The 27,657-nt window shown below is 35.0% G+C and overlaps 1 protein-coding gene and 1 long non-coding RNA gene across 7 annotated transcripts in view; one reads left to right on the top strand and one right to left on the bottom strand.

The window, feature by feature from the left end:
- Positions 1–27,657, bottom strand: part of LOC147833704 (uncharacterized) — a 175,741-nt gene that overhangs the window by 112,668 nt on the left and 35,416 nt on the right. For 2 of the 6 annotated variants that reach the window (XR_015509651.1, XR_015509652.1), the window contains exon 3: positions 8,989–9,127. The exons of 3 other annotated variants lie outside the window; for them this stretch is intronic. This is a non-coding gene — a long non-coding RNA (uncharacterized LOC147833704). Of the gene's footprint in view, positions 1–8,988; positions 9,128–23,223; positions 23,350–27,657 lie in introns of those variants that run through there. One more of the 6 variants, XR_015509655.1, reaches the window with a different exon arrangement.
- Positions 17,421–20,377, top strand: si:ch211-207n23.2. Its single transcript, NM_001386226.1, has 3 exons — positions 17,421–17,721; positions 18,958–19,053; positions 20,065–20,377. The coding sequence occupies exons 1-3, from the start codon at positions 17,637–17,639 to the stop codon at positions 20,145–20,147; spliced, it is 264 nt and encodes an 87-aa protein (NP_001373155.1). The 5' UTR covers positions 17,421–17,636; the 3' UTR covers positions 20,148–20,377.

Raw genomic sequence — 27,657 nt, 5'->3', positions numbered from 1 at the left:
TCACTCCATAATTTAGAAAACACTTAGACATACAAACAACACTAGAAAAAAATTTATTTGCAATAAGGCGACAGTGTGGGGGTTAAGCGGTAAGCATGGTTGCCTCACAGCAAGAATAATAGGAGAAGATACAAACTCCACACTGAAAGACCTCCTGGTCCAATTAGGACTCAAAACAGTGGTCTTTCTTCATATATATAATATTAATGCTGGTCAAAGATTAATAGTGATTAATCACATCCAAAACAAACGTTTGTTTTGACAATTTTATATACACGTGTTTATACTATATATTTATTATGTATAGGAGATAATACACATACACATACATTAAAACAAAATTATATGTAAATATATATTTCAATTTATATACAACTTACACACACACACACACACACACACACACACACCCTTCAGCACATAAGTGCTGCTGGAATGGAAATGTATTGCTCAGTGCAGAAGATTTTGAGAAAACAGGCATTCAAAAATATGTATTGAAAATAAAAAAATGCTTACACAAACTGATCAAAATATGACAAAATCAACACTTTACTTTAGACTAAAAAAGCATTTAATAAAAAGCCAAAAAGTAAAAAAAAATCTCAAAACCAACATGCACAAAAGGTGTTTTTGCCTGCAGTGCGTCACCTTAATTAATCAACAGAGCAGGTCATTTACACGAGGATGGAGAGTTTTTCTTAAAGAAAGGTAATCAATATTGATGGCCTCTGGGCGACCCGTAAGAGATGACAACCCAAAAAAATCAAGGCTTTATTGCTTTGGAGTTGAAATTGCATTAGGATTCAAATTAAAAGTGACCATTCTGAATGAAAAATGACAGAGTACTGGAGCAGCTCTGAAGAGTCGAGGAGGATTTGACAGTCAGATCCAGAACACAAGTGACCAGCATGAGCATCAGAGAGTGATGTTCCTTTATTTATTTCCAAGTGATATTTTGCAAAGCCACATAATCATAGTATTTCCTATCTATTTCCAGAACAGAACAAATCACTGCAGTCCAATGACTTGCATTGCCTAGTTCAGTGGTTCTCAAAGTTGGGGTCATGAGACAATAAAGGGTAGTCACTTGGTGATTTCCAAAACTCAAATAAATGTTATTAAATTTTTATTAAACTATTATAATTGCCATATTTCATCCATTACCCACAGAATATTAAAAAAAAAACTACAACATATAAATCTAAATCCATCAGCCTTTCTTTTCTTTTCTTTTTTTTAATTGGATTGCGACTCCTGGGGTGTTTAGATTAACCACAATCTATTTTCTGACAACCTATATGGCACGCCAATACATTAAAAACAAGAGATTTGAGGTAATAATAAATTAAACACATTAAGAAATGATTACAAAAAATGATATGGTTGTTAAACTGTTGCACTTTTTGTGGTACCGATTTAGCTTTTATCTGTAGGTATAAGTTAAAAATATATATGTTTGTGTGTACATAAGTTTGTGCAGATTGAGGGAATTATGTTATATTAAATACTGTACAACTTATAATATATTAAAAACTGTACAATGAAACTGTACAGCCTAGTTTAGGTTTTTGCTGGTTGGTAGATTCTGTAATTGCAAAATTTGATTCCATGTATATTCAGTTAGGTCCATAAATGTTTGGACATCCACAAGGGATTTAAAATGAAACTAACAAGATGTGCTTTAACTGCAGACTGTCAGCTTTAATTACACCCAAATCAGGTGAATGCTGTAAGAATTATAACAGTTTGCATATGTGCAATTTGTGGCATTTTCCCTTTAGTTTTGTCTTCAGTAATTGAAATGCATGCTCAATTCGGATTCAGATCAGGTGATTGACTTGGCCATTGCATAACATTTCACTTCTTTCCCTTCAAAAACTCTGTGGTTGTTTTTGCAGTTTGCTTTGGGTCATTCTCTATCTGCACTGTAAAGAACTGTCCAATGTTTTCTGACGTATTTGACTTAATATGAGCAGAAAATATTGCTTGAAACTTCAGAATTTATCCTGCTGCTTTTGATCATCAATAAATACAAGAGAACCAGTTCTATTGACAGCCATATATGCCCACGCCATGACACTACCACCACCATGTTTCACTGCTTAGAATCATGAGCAGTTCCTTTCCTTCTCTATACTCTTCTCTTACCATCATTCTGGTAAAATTTGATCTTGAGCTCATCTTTCCATAGGATGTTGTTTCATCACTGTGATGGCTTTTTATAGTACTCTAATCTGGCCTTTCTGTTTTCGAGGCTCACCATGGTTTACATCTTTTGGTGAACCTTCTGTATTCACTCTGGTGTAGTCTTCTCTTGATTGTTGACTCTGACACAGATACACCTACCTCCTGCAGAGTATTCTTGTTCTGGCCAACTGTTATGAAGAGTGTTTTCTTTACCAGGGAAAGAATCCTTTGGTCGTCCACCACAGCTGTTTTCCATGGTCTTCTGGTGTTGCTGAGCTCACTGGTCTCTCTGATGGGTTTGTTTTGTTTTTTCAGCCTAATGATGGCTTGCTTGACTGATAGTGACAGCTCTTTGGATCTCATCTTGAGAGTTAACAGTAACGGATTCCAAATGCAAATAGCACACTTGAAATAAATTCTGACCTTTTATCTGCTCATTGTAATTGGTATAATGAGGGAATAACACACACCTGGCCATGGAACAGCTTAAAAGCTAATTGTCCAATTACTTTTGGACCCTTAACAAGTAGGAGGCACATGACAAAACTGTTGTAATTCCTACAGTGTTCACCTGCTTGGGATGTAAATACCCTCAAATTAAAGCTGACAATCTGCAGTTAAAGCACATCTTGTTTGTTTCTTTTTATATTGATTATGTTGGTGTATAGTGTCAAAAATGTTAGAATTTTGTCGATGACCAAATATTTTTGGACCTAACTTTATATACATTTGATTCCAATACATGTAAATGTATGTATTTTAAAAGGCTGTTGGTTTTAGTTATATTTTACAATAGTACCTTTACTATATATTGATTAAATAAATGCACTCATGGTAAGACAGAGAAAAATATACCAACCCTAGCCATTTCAGCAGCTGTAAATATAAACCATTAGACACAATCTTACAAAGTGGCCTTCCACGTCACACCTCAGGACAGTCATTAGTTCTGCTTTTGGGTCTGCGCCTTCTTGCATCCTGTGCCATTCTGAGAAACTGCCATTAAGATGAATGCCAGTCCTAATGGATGGCTTTCTCCAGGTGATACGAATAACAAGAAAGCCATGACTACACTCCCTTTCATGCAAAAACTCATTCAAAAAAAAAAAGTGTAGTATTTACTCGCGCTTCTAAATCTAACCGACCATGAGCTTTATTTAGGAGACCGTGACTTACAAACACAGGCCAACACACAGACTATATATTTAGACATTCACAGGGACGTCTCTGTTCCAAGAAGACCTTAAATAAACTGGCACAGAGTGACCAAAAGGATGCAGCTGGACCATCTATCTGACTCCCGCCGTCCAGCTCAATAGACAGAGAAGGGAAAAGGGAGGGGGCGTAGAACGAGCCTGAATGTGTGAAAGAAAGACGGATGAGGGCAGAATGGAGTGAGCACAATGTGAGCACCTGGATAAAGCTCCTCCGCATTACTCAGCCCTCATCCGGGACACTCCGGATACTCTCATCAAAGAGCCCTGCTGTCCTCTCTTTCACTTTAATAACTCCTCTTCCTGCTCTTTGAATTATTTTTACAGCATCACGTCTGAGCTTTAAATACTTCCTGGAACTCTGAGAGGTTCTGGTATGGCTTCGAGAGGCTGTTACAGAGGACACTGTATTATATTTAAACTTCAGCAAATTTAACAGCCGTCACTGTAAATGTTGTCAAGATCTCAAATGATCTTGTTTGCTGTGTGTTCAATCCACTTAAACTAACAAGTTCCTTCATGTTGTACCAACACAAATTGATTGTGTGGAACCCAGCATTTTTTACAGTGCAAGCTCATTTTTCCCTAGGTATCACTAAAGCTATTTAGTTGATCATGATTACATTTTTATGCTGTTTCAGAAGGTCATGTGAAAATTTATGAAGTGCCTTTATGCATTACCACTGCCTGTAGTGTTACTGCCTGTAGTGTCAGCTGCCTAAGCGTTTAAATTACAATAAAAAACAAAAGTTTGAATTGTTTTTTATTTTCAAATGTTCCCTTTTTATTTAGTTTTAGAACTCTTATTGTGTGTTTTTGTAATTTTTGTTAGTTTTTAAGACAATATATTTTTATACATTTATTATTTAAGTTTTATTTTTTAGGACATGCTGTAAAACTAAATTAAAGTCAATCATTACAGGAAATATTATATACAATATTTTTAAGAGGTATAAGCAAACTGGTTCTGGACTGGTCTATTTTATTAGTATTTTTTCTTCTTTTTTTGCTAAACTATGCAGTTAACTTTCTTAAAATAAATAATACATCTTTTTTTCGGTCGCACTTGTTGACTTAACTATTGTTTAGAAAAATCTACAATCCATTTGTCTGTGTTTGTCTCCCAGCATGTAGCTCTATAAAAGGCAGCTTTAACGGAGAGGCAGAGAGGCCAATGGCCCTGCATAGCTGTGAGGGACAGAAGTACAGAAGGTCATCTACAGCATGGCTGATGAGGCTCTGTCTGTAACCCAACTCACTGAGGGAACAAAAGGCCAGCAAGGTCACGACCCCTAACAGTCTCTCAGCCGAGTGCAAGGATAGAGTTCAGCTAGACAAAGAAAGGGATGTGGATATACTGAGTCATTAGCTGCTATTCAGCACTGCAAGTGTCAAATATCTCTCTCAAAAAAATTGAATACTTGGGAAAAGTTAACTATTGGAAAATATTCAACAGGGTGTAAAGGTTTATTTTGCATTTGGTTTGTCATGCTGTTTATTAATTTATTTTATTGTTGTTCATTCATTCATTTTATTTTCGGCTTAATCCCCCTTATTTATCCGGGGTCACCACAAGCGGAATGAACCATAAACTTATCCAGCATATGTTTTACACAACGGATGCCCTTCAAGCCGCAACCTAACACTGGGAAACACCCATACACACATTCACACTCGTACACTATGGACAATTTAGCTTACCCAATTGACCAGAACCACATGCCTTTGGACTGTGAGGGCAACCAGAGCACCAGGAGGAAACCCACGCGAACGCAGGGAGAACATGCAAACTCCACTCAGAAATGCCAACTGACCCAGTCGGGGCTCGAACCAGCAACCTGCTTGCTGAGGCGATTGTGAATTGTGTGAATTGTGATGAAGATAGTTTTGCAAAGATCATTTTGTGGATTAACTTGACAGAACATCTATCTGAAAGATCATGTGACTCTAAAAACTGTTTACAAGTACTGGTTGTTGAAATTTCAGATTTAGATGTCTTCTAACATGTATCATTTATAAATGTTATTTTTGTTAATTATTTGTATGGTGTTTATCTTCATTTCTGTTTATGTTCATTTTTTTGTTTAAATAAAAAAATGCAATAATAAAAATAATGATGGCTGCAGCATGGCTTTTTTATTTGATGAATGTTTTTATTTTAGATTTATTTGACAATTTTTTTTCTACATTTAAATACTGTATAAGCCATCATTATTGTTATTTCTGTCTCTGAAAATTCTACAATAGATTTGATATCAATACAGAACTTAAGCCCCGCCCCTTTGTTGCACGGCGACCCGGGAAAATTTAAACCCTGAGCCCCACCCACAAACACTGTAGAAAGAAAAAGAGGAAGACATCACAAACCATATGGGAGTTGTTGGAATAATCAGGTAAAAAATAAATGCATATTATAAGACAATGAAAGTGTTTTTCGACTTTGCATGCATATCAGACTGTTGTTGGAGACCCCCAAAACCAAAATATGACCCTTATATGGCATAATAGGGGCTCTTTAAACATCTCCAATCGACATTATTTCCATTTTGACCAAATCCAGCTCTAATACACATCTGAGTATACAATTTGGTGTAAATAAAAGCTCTGTCATTATTGCTTTACAAAAACAACCAGAAGGTGATATTTAAACAGATGAGCACCTGACGGGTCTTGGAGAGCTACTTTGCGCTTCTGTCCCCATTCTTCATGTATTGTACCACCTACAATCTCAGTCATACCTCTCGCCTAATCGCTGTAGCACAAGGCCCTTTGGAAGACTCCGACTCCATCACTTAATCCTGTGTCCTGTTTGATTCTGCAAGGCACTCATCGCAAGGCTACGTGAACAGAGTGGAATATGGTTTCACGCCCGGCTGGTTATTTGATTAGGTATAGCGAAGGTTTATGTGATAAAGCGCCAGCCAGCTCTCGCTGTAGTAAGCTCTGTTCCAATTCAGAGACAAGGACAAGAGGAACACATGTACGGTGTGGGACAAGCCCAGAGTTTAATGTCATCATGCTGCAGTTTCTCCACACACCTTCCTGAGAGGGTAAAACATGACTCGCATCGCATTAAAGGGACAGTTCACACAAAAATGAAAATCACTTCACCATCTACTCACACTTAAGTGATTCTAAACATTGAAAAGGTTTGGAACAAGTGGAGGATGAGTAAATGATGATCATATTTTCAACTTGTGATCATAGGTGAATTAGGTCATGTCCAGACTAATAAGTAAAATGCCGCCCACATCAAGATGGCCTTTTTAGGCAGAAATAAAATTTTTAAATACGGTCTCTTTGAAAAAGTGATACACTTTAAAATACCATTTCCGATTCACACGCTGCGTCTGAAATCGCATACTTCCATGCTGCACTCTAAAAAACCTTGAGTTATTTATTTAATCCAATGGTTGAGATGAAAATATTTGGTGCTTTGTTGGGTTATTTTGTTTACCTTTTTTGGGGTTACTTATTAATAACTCAATTAGTTGGGTTAAATATTTGGTGCTTTGTTGGGTTATTTATTTAATAACTTAACCAGTTGGGTTAAAAATGTTAAATTTCAACAGAACGGATTTAACTGCCACAGAACAGCTGTATTATTATGCATACGTAATGTTGTTTTTGCGTCATAAAAAGTTTAAGCTCTAACACAATTTTATTTTGTTTTAAATCAAATTACCTCTCAGTGTTGGGTTTTGTTACAAATGTAATGGAAATAAAAGCATTTTCAATATTTATGAAAACAAGCCATTTACACAGCCATAACTAAATAACTAGTAGAAGCAATACCAAAAAATAAATAACATTTAATCAAAATAAGCCAATGCATTGGGTTAAAATAACCCATGGTTGGGAAGGTGCTATAGTAACCTATAGTTTGGTTATATGTTGGGGTATTTTTAATCCAAGCATTTTAACTGAGTACGCTAAAATCAGTATGCAAGCTGAGGAGTTTGTCGGAATTCATAGCATTTGAAAAACATTATGCAAGAAGCACCAGGATGACTTACTACTGCTAGCAAGATTTTGAAGTGTGCATTAGATGGACCTTTATTTAGTTATGTATTAGTAACTCAACCAGTTAGGTTAAACATTTGGTGCTATGTTGGGTTATTTTCAACCTTTATTGGGTTATTTATTTAATCACGTAACCAGTTGGGTTAAAAATGTAGAATTTCAACAGTCAGCTGATTTAACAGACACAGAACAGCTGTATTATTATGCTACATAATGTTGTTTTTGCGTTATAAAGTTTATTTAAGCTGTAACACAATATTGTTGTTGTTGTTTTTTTTATCAAATTACCTCTCCGTGTCGTGTTTTTTATATCCATTTCACCAGCACTCTTAGTTACTGATGATGCAAACACAGATAACACAGAAAAAAATATTTTTCTACCTCTGTGTTCATTTCTACAGTTTTTTTTTTTGTTTGTTTTTTTTTTGAAGAAATGATACACATATTTGAGATATTCGGCCATCATTTTCGCCTTTAGGACCCAGTGGAGACATTAACTCAATAATAAAAATAGTAATAATAATAATAATAATAATAATAACAACAGTAATAATAATAATAATAATAATAATAATAACAATTTATTATATAGCCACTTTTTGGCAAACTAACCCAACAAATAAGTTATTTTTGTTACCAATATTCTTGGGTTAACCTTAATTGGGTTAAAAATAACCCAACAGCAGGTCCGAGCCAAAACAACCCATCATTGGGTTACCTGTTGGGTTATTATTAACCCAACTGTTTAAGTGAGTTGTTAATGTCAGACTTCAAAGGACACAAAATGTTTAATCAGCGTTTCACAGTCTATGTTCTACGTTATTCAAAGTAACAATGTGGATGGTCGTTTCCCTCAACATATTGCCTGGTGTTTTAAAAGTAAATAAACACTAGGCAGAAATGATGTAGCTCAGTCGATGCCAATAGCCTTGTGGTTAGTGCGTCAACACATAGCACCAAGGTGCTCACAGCAACCTGAGATTGATTCCCGGCTCGAGGTCCTTTACCGATCCTTCCCCTATCTCTACTCCCCACACTTTCCTGTCTGTAAAATCTCCACTGTCCTATCCCAATAAAGGAGAGAACCCTTAAAAAACAATTATAAAAATTTTTTATAATTTTTTTTTTGTTTTAATGCATGTGCAATAGAGGGATGAAATCTTTTTCAGTCATTTCAGTGTGGATGATGACTTGAAACAATTGAAAATGATGGTCACAGACACAACAAGCCGACATCAAAGTTCTAGCTATACAACAAAAAAGATGCCTTACGGTGGCTGAATGTATAGCAAAAAACACACCAGAGAACAGACAATACAAAAAGAGAAAGTATCTTTCTATACCATGTGACAGAATCTGTATTGTCATTCCATAAAGGGTAACAGGAACTAGTGCAGCACACATACAAACCATAAACAAAGCAGCATCTACATACCATCTTAACAGTACTTCTTATAAAATATGTCTGATAATTCTTGTGTCAAAACTGAAATGCAGGGTTGGGGGGTATGGTGAGTGGAAGTTGATGATGAAGAGTGAGGGAGGGCTCAACTCTTCAAGCCATCCTCCTCCAAGATGCCACCCTGGGCAATTGCCCATATTGTCCATGCCCAAATCCACCACTGCATGTTAAACATACCCCAAACAAACTAGCTTGACAGACGCTCAGCCATCAACCTGGCTTGATGAGTCATGGTCCTGGCCTTTAAAATGCAAAAAAAATAAAGAAATAAATAAAAATGCGTAGACATTATTTACAACATTATTTACATTTATAATAGCCCGGAGCTTAAGCTGCCTGTCACATATTGATACGCATCAAGTATGTCTATCAAGACTAGATTAAACTTTAGCCATGGGTATTGTGTTAGCTGTATAAATAGTTTGGGATTCTCACAGTGCTATTATCAGTGGCTTGCATTTTATGAAACATCAAATACAACATCAGCTAAAAAATCTTCTTTAGTGTTCCACTGAAGACAAAAAGGGTCACATGCTGTACATCTTGGATGGAAAAGCAAACGAACAGCAAGTATAATTTTTGAGTGAAATATTCCCTTTAAATTTATAGGAAGTTCTTGTTCTCATAAAACAGAGACCCTCAATAAAACTGCATTTTGAAATTGACTCTTTTCAGAGAGGATCTGTTTCGGGTCTATGCAGGATCATTACAGAGTCTTCTTTCATTAAACTTCTGCGTTGCTCTATTATTGATTTCTGGAAATGCTACCAACTTTCAACTGCATTTAGCAAAGCCGTCCTTCATATATAGCAGTATTGATATATACACAGGGTGATCAGATTTCTGTGAGTGGAATAATGGGATATGAATATGTGATTGGATGGTGATTTTGTTCTTCAAAAAATACTATGACATGACTGGTTTTACCATTGTGTTGGCTATTTTTGTGTAACAGAAGTCTATCACTAGGGCTCAGCTCTAGATTTTTTTCAGAAAAGTAAAAAATGGCACAAATATAGTCACTTTTAAGACTGCTGCCGTTTTTGACTAAAAATAAATGTTTGTTTGTTTAGCTCTAGGTGGGTGGGTAATCTGTTAACCACATCCATTCCTGCGTTTGGAAAGCGGCCGGTCTGCAGTGTGACATGAGGGGCCGTGGGCAGGCCGATTAGAAAGCTGCTTCATTACCCTTTGTCACATCAACTCAGATTTATGAGGCCTAATGGAGGACACTCTGTTTCTGCAATTTACCGAGGGAGATGGGGAATCGGAAGCTTTTTTGCTATCCAGTCCAGTCGCTACATTGCTCTCGGGAAGAAAAAAATTACTTTCAGCAGCGGGATCAGACTGCTTGCCCTGTCAGTCTGTTTGAGTTTGCAAATGGGGTCATTTATTTCAGAAATGTAGTGGCAAAGCAATCTGTAGGGTTGTTGGAATGAAAATTGCAGATTATTCTGACCAGCTGCATTCTGGAGAGATTTTAGCTGTTTAGCCATGAAATGCAATGAAAACAAGGGAAGCACTCACACAAATGATTGGCTCAATGGCAGCATCTGCTGGACATTAACAACACTGCAGTCTAGAATAAAAGTGCTCTGCTACACGCCTCTCTGTTTGCTGTAAAGACTAAGATTTAAAAGTTAAAGTTTTTAAAAGTTAAATGTTAGGACGATTTTAGCTTTCATCTGTATCAAAATGACTGAGAAGGCCAATCTAATTAAAGAAAACAAGGCCTTACTGTTCAGATGAATCCCAGTATGACTCTTCAGTTGTTAACTGTGGGAGGTAAGATATAAGTACCTAAATATTTTATATTTCATTCATTTATTCATTCATTTTCTTTTCGGCTTAGTCCCTCTATTAACCTGGGGTCACCACAGCGGAATGAACTGCCAACTTATCCAGCGCATGTTTTACTCAGCACATGCCCTTCCAGCTCCAACCCATCATGGTAAAAACACCCATATACACAATCATTCACATACATACACTACCGTCAATTTAGCTTACCCCCTTCACCTATACCACTTGTCTTTGGACTTGCAGGGGAAACAGAAGCACCCGGTGGAAACCCACACGAACACAGGGAGAACATGCAAACTCCAAACAGAAATGCCAACTGCGTTCACGTGAAGGTGTAGGGGTGACCCAATTCTCTTTAGCTTGAAGGCATAAGGCTAAGGGAAGGCATAAGGCTAACCCCTTTAAACAGAATTTTTTTTAGGACCAGACTCGAAACCAATGGGTACAAACATTTCCCAGAATACACCAGCCACAGAGGTCAGGAGATGCACAAATTTGTATTTTTTGTTATTATTATGATTCTTTACAACAAACAAGCATATGTTTTAATACATTCATAATAGCGTTTGTGTTTAAATCTTAAAAAAAAAAAAAACAACAACTCTAGATTTCGCTATCTGTAATCCTTAATAATAACATTACAATATAGCAGTCCCATAACAAACTTTCACATCTGACACTTGATTACACTCAAATCCCCTGTCAGAAAAGTCTGGCTGGGAAGACCTTTTTACAGTGTCTGGTATAATGCTAATGTTGTTTTCTTGTGTTTACATTGATGAATATGGCGGTGAAAATTATATGGTATGGCAGGGTGTAAATGATAACATGATATTGTTGCCTTCAGTGATTTCCTAAAGATAAATACCAAAAAAAAAAAAAAAAAACTCAAATAACTACAGCAGTCGCCACTGTCAATGTCATATGAAGCAAGAGATCGTGATGACATATGATGACGTGTGCAGATGCTGTAGTGCTGTCCCATTTCTTAGGCCTAAATTCTGAAGCCCTTCCCCTTCACACTCTGTTTCAAGGGCCAAGGGGAAAGGGAGGAGGGAGAGGTAGGGGTACAAAAAATAAAATTGGGATTGGGCCTAAATAGCATTCAGTTTCTGTTACGTGTGAACGAGCGCGAGCACAAGTAATAAATTGCAGTTCACTAATTGACCACCGGTATCACTAATAACAACAATCTGAATTAGTAAACTACAAAAGGCATTGGAAAAATGACCATGAGTTTATTATGCATCCTAATAAACTGCAAAGTATTAGCATTAAGAAATTGCATGCAGGCATTTGTATTCTTATGGCGCCAGTTTTATTTATTTTCTTGCAAGATACTAGTTATAAGACATACGGTCTGTTCTGAACATCATCTTCTGCCGAGGGAATTATGAGATGTCACTGCAGACTAGCAAGATCACCTTCAGAAGGTCACACTGCCAGCGCATAGTTCCAAACCATAAAACACAACACTTTGTTTGCTTGGACTCAGCTGGAAGTACGTACAGTCTGTGCTCAGAGCTGTAAAGAAGTTTATAAAATGTGCTGTTTTAAAGTTCACAGGGCTCATTTTTTATAAACTAGCAGCTCTAAATCTCAAGTCATGAGCACCTGTCACTTGAATTCACAGAGGCCAAACAAATCCCCAAATGTTTATTGAAGTGATTATTTATGCAGGAACCAATTTGCTTACTAAATGGAACTTTTAGCAATTCATTTAATGCAGCAAAAATTACATTTGGAGCCCAAGGTTTCATTTGGTTGAGTGGTGTAGGAATGAACAGCAAGCTTTCCAATAAATTGCTTTTATTAAAAAAATGAATTAATGGATCAATAGGAGTATGGCTGAGTGATTTATGAATAAATAGATGGATGGATGACTAACGAGAGAGAGAGAGAGAGAGAGAGAGAGAGAGAGAGAGAGAGAGAGAGAGAGAGAGAGAGAGAGAGAGAGAGAGAGAGAGAAAGAAACAGATTGATGTTTAAGTTGAAGAATGTTTATGGTCTTCAACCCAAGTCATAATAATCTTAAGTAGCCTATTATTAATTATTTTGGTATGCTAACAACAACATACAGTAAATGTTTGTTTTGTTTCAAGGCCATTGCATGAAGTATAGTTCAGGTTCCACGTATGCACTGCTTTATACACTGTAAAAAATGCTGGGTTCCACACAGTTTCTTCTTGTTGTCCCAACACAAATCATTCTTTCATTCATTTTCTTTTCGGCTTGGTTACTTTCGCCATAGCAGAATGAACCGCCAACTTATCCAGCATATGTTTTATGCAGAGGATGCCCTTCCTGCTGCAACCCATCACTGGGAAACACCCATACATTCCCATTCACACATAAACTACGGACAATTTAAGTTTATCCAATTTACCTATGGCACATGTTGTTGAACTTGTGGGGGAAACCAGAGCACCAGGAAACCCACACAAACACAGGGAGAACATGCAAACTCCACACAGAAATGCCAACTGGCAAGGCCAAGGCTTGAACCAGTAACCTGCTGCTGTGGGGCAACAGCACTACCCACTGCGCAACCACGTCACCCTAGCACAAATCAATTAGGTTAACTTAATTGTTTTTTAATTTTAAGTGGATTGTAAATAATGAAATTTAAGTTGTCCAAAATACAAAAAAAAAACCCAGAAGGAATTGTGTTCATTCAGCTGATTTTGAATAAGTACTTTGAACAAAGAGAAAACAAATATTTTTTTGTGTATTAGTGCATACATAATGCCATGATATATTTATTTAGAAGCAACATGCATGTTTTAACACAATATGTATATTCATATGTTATTAAAAACATACATTAATTCATATGTGTTCCAGTATTTTTTACCTTATATTAAATCTTTATTCGTCTTTGCAAAGGCCATAGTAACAAGGGTAAAATGTGGATGCCTGATGTCTAATCATTTGTTTAATCTTTGTTGCCCCCTGCTGTCTGTGTCAGTGAAATATATGTTGTTGACGTACACATTACTGCATATATCTTTTGATTTCAGTTCCTTTGGATTTATAGTAGTCAACATTTGAAGTGGATCAAGACTTTTATCAAAGTTGTCCTAAAACTATATATATAAATATAATATATATATATATATATATATATATATATATATATATATATATATATATATATATATATATATATATATATATATATATATATATATATTAGAACTATTAGAACGATCATATTTTATCCATAACCTACAGAAGATTGGTTATGGATAAGATAAGATTATGGATAAGATAAGATTGGTTATGGATTCGCTTTGGATAAAAGCGTCTGCTAAATGACTAAATGTAAAGATTAAAGAGTATTTAACAGTTATTATAAAAAAAAAAAGGAAATGAAAAAACATCAACCTTTCCATTTTTTTCCATTGGATTGAAACCCCTGGGTTGTTTATGTTATATTAATGACACAGCAATAGTGCCATAAATTTAACCAAGGCTTAATTTGTGCCGTGACAACCCCCCTAACCCCACTTTATGGTGTGGTCAGAGTTAAATTTGGTAAATCCTTCATTTTGACTACTAAACTAATAGCACTATGAAACCACAACCCATTTGCTCATGCACAGAGCAAGCTCATACACAACACACACAAAAAAGTCAAATGAATGAGAAGGCATGTGGAAAAACACAGTCTAAATCAAGTCATTTTAGCTTGTCAAAGTCAAATTTATGCATAAAAAATATATTTTCTCAACAGCAAAATTGTGGCTAGTAAAAATGGCGGCTAGTTGGAAATCTACTAGCCACAGTTGCTGGTGATCAAAAAAGTTAATGTCAAGCTTTGAATAAAAGGCATTCATTTTACAGCTGAGAGAGGATGATCTCTGCATCAAAATCTCCTAAACAAATAAATAATGACTATAAAAATGATTCGGTTGTTAGACTGCTGCACTTTTTTGTCTTTTCAATATGCTCATGTTTATGTAGTTCCTATTGGTGTGTGTGCACATTGTATGCAATGTTTGTATGTTTATAACCACCTTCAAGTATAGTGGGTGTTGTGAGTAAATGTTATTTTAGGGGCAGTGGTGGAAAGTGTAATTAAAATAAAATCATACTCAAGAGTAAAAAGTAGCCCTTTTAAAAGTACTCATGGGTAGTATTATGCTGTGAATGGTTGATGTGTTTACATGCAGTGTGTGCATGTGCGTGAAAACCAAAAAGATATGGACGTAGTATCGGTGATGTCACCCATGGGTTTCTGAAGAACGCAAAAGAAGCAGAAGTATGCGTGGCCAACCATCGCCATTTTGTTTGCACGCCATCGCACTGACCGGGGGATACAAAACAAAGGCAAAGAGGGGGGCGTGAATGAAGCTACAGATGCCTGCTAGCATTTTGCTTAGAGAGGCTTATTTTTGGGAGAAATGCTTAATACTTTAGTCCCTATAACTTGTTTGTGTTCAGATAACATGTGCTTGGTTGTACACTTTATTAATAAAGTGTTTAGACTTTTAAAAAACACTGAAATAATAAATTGAATCACTAAACATTGTTCTTATGATGTTTTTCTACAGGAAGAAAGCGCAAATAACTTACAAAAACTTTAAATACAGTCTGTGTTAGTAAATGTAAGGCTATTTATGAAATCCAGGCATAACATTGTATCACAATGCTTCAGATGACTTTTCTAGAGCCTACAGCTAATCAATCTGTCAGATTCTGGAGTGCATTACAACTCTAAAGAAAACTACAAATGATAAATGATCTTAAATAAAACAAATACATTTATAGAGATGGTATACAAGTATATAATTTCACTCACCTGGGAAATGGAGGCCACGTGAATACTTTGTGAGCACAATTAAGTGCACACAGCATGCCATATCATCTGATAATTGTAGGAAATAATTCCAAAAGGCAACTGACTGTGTAAAGCCACAGAAAACAAAACAAAAATACGATGTATATGCCAAGATCAGCGGCTGATCAGCTGGAATTGGCTAAGGTGAAGTGATGGCGACCAGCGAGACCTAGCTGTCACTCAAGTGGCCACACCCTTAATTATGCAGATTTAATATAACATAATATAAACTAAAGGGATGAGCTATAAAATAGTTCACCCCCTCACAGTTGTCATGAAGAGTATTATTAGCTATATGAACCAAAATGGTTCTTTGTACCAGGCAGCAAACACCTTTTTTTTTCTTCTGCAAAGTTAGCCATTGAAACATTGGGCTCTATAGAAATTTGCTCTATTATGAAGCCTGGAATTTTGAAGAATTGCAGTTTCAGTTACTTTCATATTTGCTTCATGAGGGAGTGCGGGAGATTGCCGCTTGGTGAAAACGTAACATTCTGTAGTGCATTTAGTGATTGTTTAAGGTCATTTGAGCATTTCAGTCATTATACATAGACATTATCTTCCCATCAGTGACATGCAGGCTAAACAGTCACAGGAGGATTGTGTGTTAAGATTTTGGACACTTTCCAAACATGTCTTGAATTTATTTTTTATTTTTTTATTTGAGTGGACTGGTATCAAAAAAAAAAAAAAATCAAGTGTCTAGGTTGAAGGAAAATAGTGGAGTAAAAGTATTGATACAACATTAAAAATGTACTGAAGGGAAAGTAAAATTACACATTTTTAAAACTACTAGTAAATTACAATTCCTGATAAATACTCCTCAATTACAATAATTTGAGTATTTGTAATTTGTTAATTTACACCACTGTTTGGGAGTCGAAGGCTAAAAACCTTGGGAACCCCTGTTATAATATATAGTCCTTTACAAAACAAATACATTTAAATTACAAGTTCATTAAATATTTAATGCTTTCCTCATTAATAACAATATGTACAGCAATTATTATAGCAAGTGCATCAAAATAACAAGTGTAAACACTTATATTTGCTTTAACAATGCTTTAAATGGCCGTATTAAGCAATATTGAAAAATACATGCAGAGTTATGAAAAAACTTTTCTGATATATTGTTATTTTTTTATTTTTTTATTTTTTTGAGAGGAAAATATTCTTTAAATTCCGTCAGCTTCACTATACTCAGTAGCTGAGCATCTCTTGATCCTCTAATGTCTCTACTCGAAGCAATAAATCAAAAACTTCTATAGAAATGCCAGAGCCTAAAAACAATAAAATAGTAATCTTCAGACAGATTACCCATAAGACACATCCGTGCCTCAGCTCTAATAAGCAATGAATTCGCTTGGCTTCATGGCCCTGAGGTACATGCTATTAGAGATCATTTTGCCAGCTGGCCTGTAATTTCAACTTTGAGATGAGATTTGCATTTTTAATAAGAGGTAAGAGGCCATGAGAGGTTATGAAATAACTGAGTGATTTAGTAGAATGAGAAAGGGTCCAAGTACAGATCCCTGCGGAACACCAGAGGATTGTTGGTGTGAAGATTAATTGGATGCTTTCTGCGCTACCTGACAGGGTTAGCAATGCTGGAGGAATATAAATGTAAGGGCTCTGCACTTCAGAAACCCATTTCACAAAATAATGGCATTTAATAATTCAAGAATTGTACAAATAAGCAATATCTAAGTAGAATCAAAACGATTTGGAAGTTAGTTGTTATGATATTTTACAGAAGTGACATTAAATTGTTATTTCCTGTAAGTGTCGTGCGTTGTGGTTGAATATGCTAATGCTGGTTAATAGATAGTGATCTCAGTTTTAAAATTAGCAAAACATCATAGGTGGCAGGAAACAGGTTAAACAGGATATAGAGAAGAAGAAAAAAAAAGAACATGACTGAACTTTGCATCTTGGTTCAAACATTTAACAATTGAAAAAAAAATTATTTAACTTCCTTCTACGGGAACTAAGCTAAGATCTGTATCTAATTACAGTACATGAAACCTGTCATGCAGCATTACTTGTATGCTTTAGTAGGAATGTGTTTTTAGTAAAAGGTGTAACCAAGTAAGTATAAAGAACTATGTTCCTCTTCGTGACCAGACCAGCTTCCATCATGAAGACTCTAGTGTGTGCTCTAATTGTTGTGCTCCTCTGCAGTGCCTCAGGTACAGATGAAAATCTATCTATCTATCTATCTATCTATCTATCTATCTATCTATCTATCTATCTATCTATCTATCTATCTACCTATCTACCTATCTATCTATCTATCTATCTATCTATCTATCTATCTATCTATCTATCTATCTATCTATCTATCTACCTATCTACCTACCTATCTATCTATCTATCTATCTATCTATCTATCTGAAAATATCTGTTGATTAACAGTTTCCGTATTTTGTGTTTTCTGTTTATTTATGGTCATGAATTGCATTATGGGATGTCAATATCGGCTCTGCCGATGTTACGAATTCAACTGTACAGTTTAACAAAGTGACTTTTATTGACATTTTAGTAGTTTGAAATAATATAATGTTTAAGAAAAAATATCAAGAGAAATAAATCTGTAAAATAACAGAAGATACTGGCAGCTTATCACAAGGTTTTTGTTGCGTAATATACAACACCAACCCAGACAATAATTTTAAATGAAATGTTTTAATTAATGTTGTGAATTAATCAGATTCTTAAAAATAATAATCATAATAATAATTGAATACAGCCACTTGATTGAGAGCGGACATTGTGGAAAACATCAGCAAGTCAAAGCAAAGTGTATTTTTTAGTGGTAAAACTGAGATTGTTCATGTTTTTATTTCAAGATGTTTATTACAAAAATGTATAAGTATTAATAGAATTAAAATATTTTAAATGCAATAAGTTATAGTATTAATTAAATTATATAATAAATTATATATTAGATTATAATAATAAATTACTAAATTACATTGACAACTTCACAGTTTGGTATATTTACCTCCAGCCCACCACCCTCAATCAAGTTTAGTTTTTGGCCCTTCATAAGAAATGGATTGGGCACCCCAGCTTTACACAAAAAAATGTTGATAAAGTCCTTTTTTCCAACCTGTTAAGGTTAAAATTTGTTAAAAGAAAGATTAAGGTTTCATACTCTAATTCAGAAGCATAAATAATGGGGAAAATAAAAAATATAAAAACATGAAATCACAAAATGCAAAAAAACTGCTAATTTACAGACTTTTCTTTGTCCATCTATCTGTCTGTCTGTCTGTCTGTCTGTCTGTCTGTCAATGTTTTTTAAACCTCAAATAAGCAAATGTGATCTCATTTTTCAAAATGTAGTGTACCAAAATGTTTGAAAAATTTGATGTGAAATATAACAAAGTAAAGTAAGTAATGTGTGTGTAATCTCTCATCAGTGCACTCGCTGACATGCTACACATGTGTGGATGGGGACTGCAAGACCCCCACTGAATGCCCAGCCTCAAGCAATTTCTGCAAGACTGTTTCAACAGGTAAGCGATCAATTCAACAGTGAACAGCAAGAAGTATCAACAAAATTATTACTTTATTATTTTAAAACAAAATTGTTTATTATTATTATTATTATTATTATTATTTATTTTAGGATAATATTTAAAAAGAATTTGTATTTCATTATATTTTCTTTCATTTTATTTGTAGTTAAGCATCTGGTAATTATGTTACCTTTCTACATTTTTAGTTTAATATCTTGTTTTCATTACATTTCTGTTTGTCATTTATTATTTCATTGTAGTCATTTCATGGAAGCTTATTTCTACTACTCTTTTTACTCAAAATTGGGATTTCCATCTTACATTTGCTATATAAAATCTGAAATGTGATGTAAACTCAGAACTGGGGAATATAAATTCAGAACTGAGAGATTTTAATCTTCGTAAACTTTGAATTCCAAGATGTAAACTAAAATTTTGAGATCTCTACTTTTTTGAAATTGTTAGACATAATCTCAGAACTGTTAAATATAGATGTAGATGTATAAATGTAAACTCAGAATTGCAAGAAAAACTCAAAATTGTCAGATATGAACAGAAGTGCAAGATATAAACACAATATTTTAGAGAAACTCTGAATTATCAGATATAAACTTAAAATTGTGATGTACAAACTTCAAATTAGGAGATTATATAATGTAACATATGAGATACAAATACATTATGAGATACAAACTCTGTACTACAAAATGCAAACTTTGATTTGTGAGATATAAAGCCAGAATTGTGAAATACAAAGTAAACGAATTGTGAGATTAAAAACTAAATTGTGGGTCATTAAAATGACACTTCAAGATGTAAACTCAATATTATAAAAAAAGTTATGAAAATTATTTGGCAAATCAAACAAGAATTGCAATTTAAAAGTTTAAAATAATCAATTAGCTGAAATAAAAAATAAAGAATTTTAAATCATTTCCAATAAAAAAAAGTATTTATTTTTTTAAATTGGGTTTTGAGCTATTTTTCTTGTTATATTCTGAACCACAGCTTCTGTGTTCACCCGCACGTGTGAGGAGTTCTGTGTGCCTGGAGTGAACGTCTACTGCTGCACTTCTGATCTGTGTGACTGACCTCTCAACACCACCAGTCCTGTCCTGCCAGTCAGACACTAATGTTCATTATAATAGCATTATAGGGGGGGAAAAGTCACTTATTGGCTTTTTTTCTAATGACCCTTCTCCATCTGACTCAACATGATTTGCTTAACACTTCTTAAAAGGAATGTCTAAAAATTCTGGTTTCTGTTTTATTTCTGTATGATGATTTGGTTTATGAATGAAATAAAATCTGCTCAGTAAAATGCTGTATATGTGTGTGTTTTAGAGTGGAGTGTTGTCAGAGAGATGTAGGTCATTCAGGAGAGATGTTATGATGCCATATGTGCCTGGATTAACTGCTGCTTTTAACAGATGAGAAAACTGGAAGCTAAACATGCACTCCAGGCATTAATGTGGCTTTGATATGCATATCTCCCATGAGATGCAAAAAAATATATGTATATGAATATCAAATGCTGATTAAGGTTGATTTAAAGCATAATTACCAGCTTGTTTGCAAACAAGCTTAACTCTATGAATGTCAATGAGTTGCTCGGTGCATTTTACATAAAGTGTTGTTGATAAAATGTATAAAAATGTTAATTTATAACATGTTTTAGTGAACAATAGTTTGAAGATATACTTTTTAAACTTATATTTAGATAACTTCTAAACTTATTGTTATTCTTATTCTTCATATTATTATTATTATTATTATCATTATTATTATTATTATTATTATTATTATTAACTATTGCATTTTTATATATTTATTATTAATATTATTATTATTATTAACTATTACATTTTTATAAATTTATTATTATTATTATTATTATTATTATTATTATAAATGTATAAAAATGTAATAATAGTTAAATAATAGTAATAATAATAATAGTAATAATAATAAATGTATAAAATGTAATAGTTAATAATAATAATACTAATAAGAAAAAATGAAAAAATATAATAATAATAATAATAATAATAATAATAATAATAATAATACTAATAATAATAATAAACAACAAAAATTATTGTTATTATTATTATTATTATTATTATTCATTCATTTTCTTTTCGGCTTAGTCCCTTTATTAATCTGGGGCCACCACAGCAGAATGAATCGCCAACTTATACAGGCGCATTTTTACACAGCAGATGCCCTTCAAGCCGAAACCCATCTCTGGGAAACATCCAAACACACATTCACATACACACCCATACACTACGGACAATTTAGCCTACCCAATTCACCTGTACCACATGTCTTAGGACATGTGGGGGAAACCGGAGCACCCGGAGGAAACCCGCTCAAATGCGGGGAAAACATGCAAACTCCACACAGAAATGCCAACTGACCCAGCCGAGGCTCGAACCAGCAACCTTCTTGCTGTAAGGCAACAGCACTACCTACTGCGCCACCGTGTCACCCATAGTTTATTATTATTATTATTATCATTATTATTATTATTATTATGTAGTGGTATTTATTTATAGGTGTCTGGCTCTTTATTTAAAATACTATTGCAGTATTCACATTTAATTTTATTTACCTGCCTATTTTTTGCAATATTTGTGATTTCTACTGTCAATTTTTAGTAAAAATTCTATTCATTTTTTTCATTGTAGATGCTCTCAATAACAAACACAACCCAATAAAATACCTTCCGTCCCCATACACAAAAAAATTGGATTGCTTCTAATAATCTTAATTCAAACAAGCAAATGTGGGTCAGCTCTGAATTAATCCTCCCTTCTTTATTTCCATTTCCATGACGGCAGGGTTTGTTATTAAAGAGATTGAGGATTTTCTTCTCCTGAAACTAAGCAGCTGGGAACCTGCGCACCTTCTTTCACACAGCGCCCGGGACAGCAATTTATCTTGTCATGTTCTTTAATGGACAGCAAAAGATTAAGAGCCAGAGGCCTCTGCGTGTTGAATTGACATGACATTTTTGTCAATTTACAAGTTCTAAGAAATGAGCAAGTGAATGAGCTGTCGTTTCTGAGAATCTGAGCTCTTCTGCTGATTAAGAAAAAGAGAGATATCCAAGATTTGTCAAGAAAGTGGAAGAAAAGAAGAGAAACAGGCCAGAGAGCAATGATTGATTGGAGTTTAACTGAACTGAGGTTGGAGAAAATGACCTTGCCATCTTTGACTTGGCTACAGCTGACTTGAACTCCAGTTTGCAACCCATTTACTTCTGCAATTTATGTTACAGTCGAAACTGGATATAGAAAGACATTTGGTGGGGGTTAATTTTATCCACTGTTGGTTAAAACATGGGTGTTACTCTCTTAAAGAGCCCATAAGTATAGTAGAAATCAGATAATGTTGTTATTATTGACACAACTTATAGGTTTAATCCCAGTTATTTTTATACCCTTAATTTATCCCTATCACTTCGGCTATTGAAACAGAGTGTGAATGGGAAACGATGAAAATATTCCCCAGAGTAATGGGACACAACAACTACCAGAACGCGCCAAATGTCTTCGCTAATTGAGATGCAACTATGTTTGTTGCAATAGTTATTGCAGAAGGTGCAAGTGCTGTAACGTTTAACAGGGTTTGCATTGAATTTGGACTGTATTTTGTTCATTTTTAGCTTGAAAGCGTTTGAACCTCTGGGTAAAACTGCTGTGTATTTACACCATAGGTCTCAAACTGATTCCTGGAGGGCCGCAGCTCTGCACATTTTTGCTCCAACACTAATCATACAAAGCTAATCCAACTAATCAAGGTGTTCAAGACTACTAGAGACCATTAAGCAGGTGTGAGCTGGAGGTGGTTGTAGCGGAACTATGCAGAGCTGCGGCCCTCCAGGAATTGAGTTTGAGACCATTGATTTAAACAGTATTAATTGATGTGACCACATGAAAACATGCTGACCGAATGATACATGCTGTGTAAAAAGAAAATTCACTGTTATTGAAAATAGACTACGTTGTGGAACTGTTGTTATGTAGTTACAAAGAACTATAGTCAGAGGTCACAACCATAAAACATGAACGCCATAATGAAATGTAATAAAACAGATGCTTGCTTATAGTAAAAACGCTTATTAATGCCAAGAAATACATTAGTGGGTCTTCTTACTCACCTTTGGAGCCATGATGCTGCTTTATATTCAGGGAAATTTCTCATCCTGCTTTATTTGTATCCATTATATCCAAAAATATCTTTGTGTGGGGCTATCTGGCGCTTTCCTCCCTACCCCTACATCTGCTATCAAAAGAAAATTAAGAGATACTTCATATGAATGTATGAAATGGAAGGGCTAAGGGAAATGGGATTGGGCCTTACTCCAAAGTGACTCTAAAGAAAAGTTTAAATGAATATGTACAGTATGCTGAAGACTTCTCTTGTAATGACTAATTACATAAAACATAAAAAGAACAGCAGTGAGAAAGCAGCCATTAAGAAATCATCTGATAATATCAACTTTCCAATTCACATCAATTGCATGATGTAATAAGTAACATGGACCAAATAAACCTGACCATAGAGCTGACATATGAAACACGGTAGCAAAAAATTTGTAGGACACTCATAGAAAGCCTGACATCGGTTTTGTGGGTCCACACCGATGTGTTTTTACCCCAGAGCTGAACATATTTTTATAACTTCTTGTCAATATAAGTGCTGCGTTTTTTGGAATGCTAGCAGCGTGTTAAGGCGTTGAGTCTTTGGCAGTTTTTAAAAACTCAGACAACGTGAGAAGCGCTTGCAGCTGAGCATTTTTGGGAGATTGCTGGTGTTTTCAGCTGTTTTTTCAGGGCTAAGCATATTTTCTTTTACTTGTTGTCAATGAAAAGTGCTGCATTTTAAAAAGCAGCAATTAATTTAGACGTCAATATCATTTGAGTCCTTATTAATACCGAAATTATCATTGCCAATTCGTAATCATCAATTATTGATAATCATTAATTCGTAATCATTAATTATTTCACATCTCCAAACAATTTGGAAAAAGACATTACACATTTTCCGATCTGACCCTTTCCCAAGTCCTTCATCTTCCATCTGGGCCAATTCAAAATTGTTAAAAGGTGGAACACCAGTATTATGGAAGGAATGGTTAGATAATATTAACATTCTGGAAGATCTTTATAAAGATGACAAATTAATATATTTTGAAAAACTTAAGCATAAATCTAATCTGCCTAATAATTAGTTCTGGAGGAATCTACAGTTGAGACATTTGCACACAAATGTCTTTGGCTCCCCTTCAAATTCTCCCAAGGGTAAAAATATTGATAAAATGGCCCGCAGTATTATAGGTACTGGTCATGAAGCTTCTTAATACTATGCAATACTCATTAGTCAAACGAGTCAAAATATTAGTTCTGTAGTCAAGATAATATGGGAAAAAGATTTGGGATGCACATTTGAAGATAAGAACTGGGGAAAAATTGCTGGGAATTTAAAATGAATGTCTGAAGATGTTAGAATATGCCCAAAATTGTACATAGATTTTGCTGGACTCCTACGAGACTGTTCAGAGCAGGTTTCAAAAACAATCTAGAATGCTGACGATGCCAACAAGAAGCAGGCGATCCATTTAATGTATTACGGCAATGCCCAGAAGTGCAACATTTTTGGAGAGAGCTGCATGAATACCTTGTAAAGATATTGCAGAGCCAGTATGACTTTTACCCAAGCTTATACTGTACATACTTGGTGACCCCTGTCCCTTAAGCCACATGAATAAAGCTAAATCACAGTGGATACAGTCAGAGCTGTATCATGCTAGGCAGAAGGGTGATTGTTAAAAACTGGAAATCTTCTCTTGATTTTCGAATGAATCTCAGGATGAGTTGCAGGTTTTAAATAACTCTCCTACAGTTTACATGGAAGGACTGAAATTTGTTTTGGTAAATGGGGAAAATTTCTAAATTTCTGCGACCCACAATGTTGGCAAACATGTAACAAGACAAAATAATAATTAAGGTTATGATATTAGCAACCCCTTACCCCTTTTTTCCATGTATGTGTTTTAGTTTGGTTTACTTAATATATATGACGTCATTTATTTGTTTTAATTTGTTTTGTATTGTTCAGCTTTTATGTTAATGCTCTTTATTTGATATTCATCTGCATTATTTAAAATAAGAAAAAGCAATAAAGTTCAAATCATAAAAAAAGAATGCTAGCAGCATGTTGAGGCACTGAGTCCTCTACATTTTTTAGAGGCTGGGACAATGTGAGAAGCACTTGCTCTGGTGTTTTCAGCTGCTCAAAAATGGTTTGTTGGACACATGCAAACAAAAACTAAAAATACATGTTGGATAAAATGATTTGGCTATAAGGCCACATTTCACTCTGCAAAAGGAGGCAGCTGTTATTGTGTTTGAGTCATTAATCTTCTTTCTGAGGAGGAGGAAATATACAGATAGTTTAGACACTTTCTTCCCCCAAAGAAATATAAATGTGTTCTCTTGGTGTGCTGAAGAAGTTGTTAACAACCACAGTTAACATGACAACTGTACAAACAAATGAAATACTTCCAGTCAGAAATGCAAATGAAATGGTTTGCCTGCTCTACCAGGAAATAAACTTAAAATAAATGTATTTCAAAAGCCACAAAGACTCATTTACTTGTTACTGGTTGGCATGCAAACTGGTACAATAGACTATTTCATTAAGCTGTTTTTTGTGAGTTATCAGTATACCTTTTATTCAAATGATCTACTTTTTAAAATGTAGAATGAAGCGTTTCCTCTGGGTGCTCCGGTTTCCCCCACAAGTCCAAAGACATGTGGTATAGGTGAGTTCGGTAAGCTAAATTGGCCGTAGTGTATGGGTGTGAAGGAGTGTGTATGGATGTTTGTTTCCCAATGATGGGTTGCAGCTGGAAGGGGCATTCGCTGCATAAAATATATGCTGGAACCTCCAAGGGCTTAGTGGCCACATACATTTACAGCACATTTTAGCTCTTAAGTGGCTATTTAAAATACTTATAATGTGTTATATTTATAATGTGTAATTGTTGTGCAGCATATGAAATGTCCCAAACACTATTTTTAACTGTCCAAAATGGGTGGAAAAAAAATATTGTTTTTACTCTCTGATAATCAAAACATGTTAAAAAAAAATTCTATGTTAAATATGCATTACAAAACAGTCAGAAAATATGTTTTGTGTAAATTAGTATTACAAGTCTACATATATGGACATACTTTAGCTCTAAACGAACATCATATCAAAAGATGATACTTGGGTTTTTATTCTAATTAGGTTCCAATAAGCCCAAATAGCAGAGAAATAAAAAAATGCATGTAAAAAAACACCTTGAGCCTTCGGAAAGAAAATGATTGAATGAAGTATATCTCTCAACTAATATTGTGTGTATATTTCATGAATGAATGAATGAAGTTACCCCAATCTATAATGCGCAGTTTCACCAGGAATGTGCATTAAGAAATGAAACAGACCTCATTTTGATTTGACTTCATCAAACATGCTACTTGAATTACATTACTAAATTATGCATTTGTAAATAAAAAGGGCTAATCGTTAAATTTACGAGTGTACATTAATTATTTGAGTGCAGTAGTGCTTTCTTTGCCAGACCAGCCATCACCTCGAATTGCCCTTTTCATAGCAACATAAAGGAAATGAACAGATTGCATAATTTGGCAAACGTCCAACAATCAAAACAAGCAGATTATCACCGGAGCAAATCAAATGTCCGATGACCTTCACGTTCATCTGCATGCACAGCCAGTGAGAAGCCGTGAACACAAGTGCTTTTATATTGACCCACTTTTCACAGCAGCTTAGACTTTCTTCAAGCAGATTCACCTCCTGTCCTGAGGTCTAAAAACACTGCTCGCTGTGCTCCGTAATCCTCTGGGCCTCTTTCAAGACAATTCCAGATATAAACGACTTAAGGGCTGTTGACAACACATCGCATGCGCTTTGGCCTATATTTGCAGTGTTTGCAGGTCATGTCATATGCCAAGGCGATACATTCTCAGGTAGGTTTTCTGAGCAAAGTTTTTATTACAACCTGGCATGACACACTCTTAGAGTTAATCAAAGTGAAACTGTGCACTCAAAGATAAACACTCACCGGCCACTATATTAGGTACACCTTACTAGTACTGCGTTGGACCCCCTTTTGCCTTCAGGACTGCCTTAAACCTTTGTGGCATAGACTCAACAAGGTACTGGAAATATTCCTCAGAGATTTTGGTCCACAATGCACATTTTTTGGCTGCACATCCATGATGCGAATTTTCCATTCCACTACACCCCAAAGGTGCTCTATTGGAATGAGATCCGGTGACTGTGGAGGCCATTTGGGATATGTAAAGATGGAAACACTGTGGTCGTAAAGAGATGGACATGGTCAGCAACAATTCTCAGGTAGGCTGTGGCACGATGACACTTATTTTGACACGATGCTCAATTGATACTAATGGGACCAAAAAGTCCCAACACCAGTCTAAACCGCTGCAGGATGGATCCATCCTTTCATGTTGTTGACACAAATTCTGACCCTTCCATCCAAATGTCCCAACAGAAATT

The sequence above is a fragment of the Danio rerio genome, chromosome 15 (assembly GCF_052040795.2).
Source record: "Danio rerio strain M-AB ecotype USA chromosome 15, GRCz13ab, whole genome shotgun sequence".
Lineage (NCBI taxonomy): Eukaryota > Metazoa > Chordata > Actinopteri > Cypriniformes > Danionidae > Danio > Danio rerio.
Note: the sequence above shows the minus strand (reverse complement) of the source record. Positions and strands in the feature narration are given on the sequence as shown.

Excerpts from the sequence above, each read along its gene's own strand:
- si:ch211-207n23.2 (NM_001386226.1), top strand. The coding sequence starts at position 17,637 with ATGTTCCTCTTCGTGACCAGACCAGCTTCCATCATGAAGACTCTAGTG. Across the intron at positions 17,722-18,957 it reads GCTCCTCTGCAGTGCCTCAG|TGCACTCGCTGACATGCTAC; the intron begins GTACAGATGAAA and ends ATCTCTCATCAG. Across the intron at positions 19,054-20,064 it reads CTGCAAGACTGTTTCAACAG|CTTCTGTGTTCACCCGCACG; the intron begins GTAAGCGATCAA and ends TCTGAACCACAG.